The sequence below is a fragment of the Juglans microcarpa x Juglans regia genome, chromosome 4D, assembly GCF_004785595.1.
Source record: "Juglans microcarpa x Juglans regia isolate MS1-56 chromosome 4D, Jm3101_v1.0, whole genome shotgun sequence".
NCBI lineage: Eukaryota > Viridiplantae > Streptophyta > Magnoliopsida > Fagales > Juglandaceae > Juglans > Juglans microcarpa x Juglans regia.
The window spans coordinates 2,969,645-2,976,303 of NC_054600.1; the positions used below are offsets into that span (position 1 = coordinate 2,969,645).

The 6,659-nt window shown below is 32.9% G+C and overlaps 1 protein-coding gene across 1 annotated transcript; it reads left to right on the forward strand.

The window, feature by feature from the left end:
* Positions 1-399: 399 nt before the first annotated feature.
* On the forward strand, positions 400-1,023 carry LOC121259595 (F-box/kelch-repeat protein At3g06240-like). The gene has a single exon (XM_041161231.1). It carries the CDS (start codon positions 400-402, stop codon positions 1,021-1,023), a length of 624 nt encoding a protein of 207 aa, XP_041017165.1.
* Positions 1,024-6,659: the final 5,636 nt, after the last annotated feature.

Genomic DNA, 6,659 nt, shown 5'->3' on the forward strand with positions numbered 1-6,659 from the left:
CTCATTCTATCTTTAGTGACGGTTTCCAGAAATTGTCACAGAAAATACCTTTTAGTGACAGTCTAGAGACCGTCACAATTTCTTAACCGTCACTAAAAACCAATTGTGTTGTAGTGACCATATTTTGGAATTATCGACAAGAAAGTAGAGATTTTTATTGTGGGTTCTTGTAATGGTCTTGTTTGTCTTCACGACAACTGTGGCTTGAATACTATTTTATGGAACCCTGCAACCAAAGAAACAAAGGTTGTCCCTATATCAAACTTGCCCGGCCTTCCTGCCAACTATCGTGCCAGCCCTAATGGCATCGGATTTGGTTTTGATGCCAAAACTCACAACTACAAGATAATTAGAAATTTTCGATTCTTTGAACGCTACCCTAACTTAGATGAGTATGAAATGGGACTCGTAGACGAGAATGAAATGAGAGTCATGTTCTATAGCGAGGTATATAGCTTAAGAACTGACTCTTGGACACAAGTTGACAGCCTCCCTTTTTGTATTTGGAATGCTTGTAGAGGTATGAAGACAAACCTGAATGGGATTGGTAATTGGTGGGCATCGGATACTGATCATTGGGAAGGTATTTTGTCATTTGACATAGCCAAGGAAGTATTCCTAATAACTCCGATGCCGGATGATAGCCTTACATATAATGGATATCGATGTGATGTTGAATATTTCTTGTTCAATGAGTTGGTTGCTGCGGCTATTAGTTGGAAAAATAGATATGCGGAGGGGTCACGAATGTGTTGGGATGTATGGTTATTACATGAATATGGGGTTAGGGAGTCTTGGACAAAGCTGTTCAAGGTTGGCCCTCTTACAGGAATTCGTAGACCATTAGAATTTTGGAGGAATGACATCATATTCTTGGAAAAAGATGATAGACAGCTGGCTTTGTATGACGTCTCTACCAAAGAGATGATAACTATTCTTCAAATTGATGGAGATCAAGTATTCTCGTTTCAGGTCATTAGTTACATGGAAAGCCTAGTTTCCATTAGTGGATTAATTAATTAATTATGATTTATAAGAGAGCTAGGATTAGTATAAGTACTGTTTTTCACTTAAATATTTTCTTTTACATAACCCTCTTATTGTCTGTTTTCGACTTTTTGGTTTATCGACTTTGCTCATGTTAATATTAATATTTGATATCAATATAGTAGTACTGATCTGGACGAGTTTGGTACTTATCGAATGCAGGATTATCTTTCTATATTTTTCTGTGGTGATTGAAAGCATTCGTTGTATGCATTAAAGCGGTTTTAATAAAAACAAGCTTTGATTTCATAATGAATGAAAACCACGTACAGCGAATGTTTTAATTTCCAAAACAGTATGGCATGAAATTCTTCTCAATGAAGTTGCCAGCCAATGCCCTCTTAAATGTTTTGGTAAACATTTCTTTTAAAATCCAAACAAGTTAATTATCTCTATGGTGTCGACTCTTTTTGTGGAAAGCAATATGCATGAACGACCCCTGCTCACGTCCTTCAAAATTTATCCGATCTGCATGCATGCTGAGTCGAACATTGAGTTACGTAATCGCTCTTTAAGAAAAAGTAACCATATATGTTTCCAATAGCATTCAAATTAAATCACTTAATTTGCATAATTTATAATCTTCATCGACTTTCTAAACAGACATGCAAATTCCTACGTTAAGTTCACAAAAATAATTTCTCAGCTTTTTCTCAGGGCATGATATATTTTTATTGACCCTATTACTACTTCTGATCTTTCATATAAAATATATATCTTATTATCTGTCATTAAATATATATTGTAGTACTAGATCTACATGGATTAATATAAAGCTGCGCCTCATGATTATTGGGTTGAACTCTGTGAGATCTGTAGTACTGTACGTGAGTGCAAGCTGCTAGGATCGATGCATGCATGAGAGAGCTTTATCGATCTCTTTGATTCGAAATTAAAGATTGCCCTTGCATGCGTTTTTGTGGCCAGAGACGCGCGCTGGATCGTGTATGGTAAATTTCGTAAATGAGCACCATATATATGACATCCATTTGACATGGGATGATGATGATGAGAGCTTTAATTTGGTTCATGATAATCCATGCTCGATTGACGGATGAGTAATTATTCATTAATGTTCTTTGCATATATAGAATATCCAACTGCTACAATTAACTTAGCAAATCGGAAATTTTTTTGAAAGCATGCAATTACGAATTAAAATCTAGCGGCTTTTTATAATTTGGATTAATGGTTTCATTATCAGTAATTGGTTGTGTCGTGGTTTATAATGTACGTACGTACTGCATAAAATATTTTACAAAACATTTAGGTTAGAGATCGAACCACTAATAAATGAATTTTTCTATGAGAAAACAGTTAATTGTTTCGCCTTGCCAATGGAATCTGATCTTTAATTAGATGATCATGATACGTCTGAAATGAAGATTTCCTTAATCGGATGTTGTTTAATTTCTTTCCGGATCTCCCCATTGAAAATTTCTTTAGGACCTGTTTGGGAATACAATTATTCTGAGATATTTTTTTAATTTCAAACATCATTCAAATACAAATTAAACATTTTTTATTTTCAAATTATCAACTTTTTCATCTAATCATTACAGCTTAATTGTCCAAACTCTCAAGCAAAAATACAAAACCCTATATAACTTTTCCAAACTTCCAAACAAAAATTCTATTAAAAAATTATATTCAAACAAATTTTTAACCATATAATATTTTTATTCAACTTTTTCTCTCATTTTTCAAAAACTAATAAAAATCTTAACTCAAACTATTTTACTACTATTCACAAACCATTTCACTATTTTTTACAACTATTCTTAAATATTCTTACTATCCAAATGAGCCCTTAATTAGCTGGAACTAAATAAAATGAATGCCTATTCTCCCATTATTCAATTAATTTACACAACTTCAAAGAAAGTTTTAACCTATTATTCAAAGAGTTTTGCTACTCATCTTCCCCAAACATGCACCACACACTATACATTTTTTTATTTTTTTTATTTTTTTTTAATTTTTAAAGTTTTTATTTTTATTTTTCTTAAACTTAATGAATTATTATACTCATCATCTATATACCACACATTTGGTAAGATTAAAAACATATATTAAAAAAAGTGTAGTATGTGATGTGTGAAGATGATGAATAAAAATTTTCTTATTCAAAGTGGGTGGATATTCTCATGTACGTATATTGCCATCTTCGAATTTGTATTTAAATCTATTAATTTTTTAATTAAGCCTTTGGTGAATCTCAGTTGTTATGTGGAAAGGTCCAATCAAACCCTAAGAATAAGAAAAACAAAAACAGAAAGATCAAATAGCTAGCTAGAAAATAGTGATCACTTGCATGTGGCAATGTCTATCAATATTACCTATAACAGTAATGTTAATTAATGCCATGCAGTACTAGATCTTCTTTTGTAGAAAACAAGGATATATAATATATAGAAGATTCTTCGTTAGAAAATATATATACATCTGGATCCTCTGTATTAATTTTAAATATCTTTCCACCTTGTAGTACAGCCACTATAAAGGGAAAAAGAATTGTTTATTTCTTGTTAGTTATATATTTATTATTAAAATTAGTATTTTTTTATTAAAATGAGTATATTATTATCATTATTAAATAATTATATTCATTATAAATAATTCATCATAAATATTTATTTTTCTTGAAACGAGCTCTAAAATGTTTTCCATTTTTATGTCAGGATTCAAGACTATAGCTTTATGCATTCATTTCAAATATTCTGCCCACAATCATTTTTGTCTTTTTCATAAAAAGCAATATCTCAAAAATCTGCTCATCAAATGGTCAACTGATCAGGAATGGGATAAGTTTAGCAATTTATTATGGGTGGGTAACGTACGTAGGTCTATAATCCTCATCAGCTCCATCGATCTCTATATAAAGCTGGCATATCAACAACATTAACGCAGAAGGTAACACTGAAGTCACTTCACGTACAGCTACATATGTACGTACATACTTATCTTTTGGGTCGGGTCATGAGATGCATGGTAGCTTGCATATAATCATGATGATCATTGCATATATGTATGTACGTATCTCTCCATGCAATTACCTACATCTATCGTTTGGAACACACAACTCAAGTACGTACTATATACCGGCCATTTGCTCCGGCGGCCGTGTCCCAATTCAACGACCTCAAGATCCATGAGCGAGTCTCAATTATATATAATGCTACGGTATTATTCAATATTATTTCATCCTTGCATATCTCAAAAATAATTACCTTCTGACCTGTTTATATGTTTTATATTTGTTGTTGGTGTTCGCTTGATCTTTTTCATTTTGTGCATGAGATGGAAGGGGCCGGGATACCTCTTACAAATCATGTGTCAAAAGTGGAAACTAGGCTTTCCATGTAAGTAAGTAACGACCTTCACAACTTACTTCCAAAATGATTACTTTCGGATAGCTCTAAATAGAGCCCTTTCAGGAACTGTATGCCAAAGGTCGTGAATCTTGAAGCTATTTGGGACGTGGGAACAAAGGCTGTCGGGTTAGGCGTTACAAAAGGAACGAGAGGCCACTACGTACGTACATGGCTAAATACATGCAATCATAAGCAATCACCTGAGGATCATGACCGAACCCAACGACAATTAATACACAGAGCAAGAGCACTTCCATCCTTCCTCGACTACAAAATTCTTAGACAGACGCTATGCAGTGGTCCAACCGAAAGTAAGCCTTTAACAGCCTCCAATAATACTCCTTCACGGAAAAAATTCTACACAAATCACAAAGACTCATTACACTGGATAATGAAACACATCTTCCCGTCGCCGCTCATTTAGAAATCGATTGAAAGTTGAGCCCCTCATTCAGTTTTTCACTGCCCAAGAACACCATGTGTCCCATCCGCACCACTTTTACCAACTTCTTTGTTTTTCTACATTTCGCCAAAATTCATAGATAAACTCTCTCTTTCTTTCCCAATTCTTTTCTGAGGAGGTTCCACTGAAAAAATGAGAGCAGGTTTCTATCTATCTATCTAGACGTCTGCTTTAGAAATGAGGATCATCACATGAAAGTTCTCTCTTGAGGAGATTCCACACAATTATTATTGGACATCATCTGCTTTAAAAAATTGAATTTTCGATTTTGGGGTTAGGTCGTGTAACACCCCACTCTCTAATAAAGACATTTTAGAATTTTCGGAGAACCAATGTGCTACTAAACTTGACAAAAAACTTTTCCTTTTAACAACGCGCCAGATGTGAAAGATTTTAATAAATAAAACAAATACTTAAAATCTAAAATAGAGTCTGCGGAAGCACTTATTTAAAAAAATACAGAAGTCTTATGTGCTTAACAAAATAATTTATTTAACCTAAAACCATAAAAATAATCATAACATAATTTGTCTAGGCCTCTGCCTCGCCTCCCTAGATCAAGTCTTGGCATGCAGTCTCATCCTCATAAATGTCATCATTTGGGGTGGGTGGTTTAAAAAACATAAAAATATACAAAAATGAGTCGAATACTCAATAAACAACACATTATAGAGTAAACATAATAAGCATTAGGTTTCTTGGAAAACGTGCATACTCATAAATACATACGTAAATAACATGAACATGAACTTATCTTTTACTTATCATAGGTCGTTACCCATTGTTGTGGAATCTATACATAAGGAAGACATGCTGGGTGCACTACCAGCATGTATGACCTGGCAATGTAAGATGCCCATAACATAAGTACCGTCTTCATATCATAACATAGGTCATTACATATCTTATCATAATCATACTTGCATACTTGTCATATCATAGATTTCAAAAGAAATCGCATGCATACTTGTCATATCTTATCATATCATATCATAGATTTCAAATGAAATCGCATTCTTTCATAATTTCCGTGATACATGTTTCCTCACATAAAATTATGATTTTTCATAAAGTAACTTTAATGCATAAATCTTCACATAAAATCATGCATAGCTTTTCATAAATTATTTTAATGCATAACTCTCATATAAAATCATGATTTTTCATAAATAACTTAATACATAATTCTTAATATAAAATCATCATTATTCTATCATTACCGTACATACGTATAAGAGTATGATTATGCTACTTACCTTGCAACGGTAATCCACTATTTTCGACACGAAATCAGTTACCTATAAAATAAGCACACAAATTTTCATAAATTTCTAATTAAACTTGTGACTTTATTTAAAACCTAAAATACTAAAATAGCCTATATTTCCTAAAATCTTCTTAACACTAAAATATTCCCAACTAAAAATAAAAAATTCAAAACTCTCAAACTTTGCTTATAACTTGGAGGGTTATACGGCCAGCTTTTTAGTAGTAATTTTTGTAAATACTGAAAAGCTACCTATGAGCATAACTGACAGGGGCTAAAGACTTAAAAGCAACTTTATATTTTGAAAAAGTAACGATGTGATTCAACTTACTGAGAGAGGAAAAAAAACGGTAGGAAGAAAGAGAGCCTTACCGAGAGAGGAGATTGATCTCATGGATCCGACATTCTCTATGGTCGACGGTGGAGTGGCTTGGTTGAGATTTTGTGAGTATTGGTTTGAAGAAGAAAGTGTATGGTATTTCGAGAATCTGATTGTTGTGAATTTTCC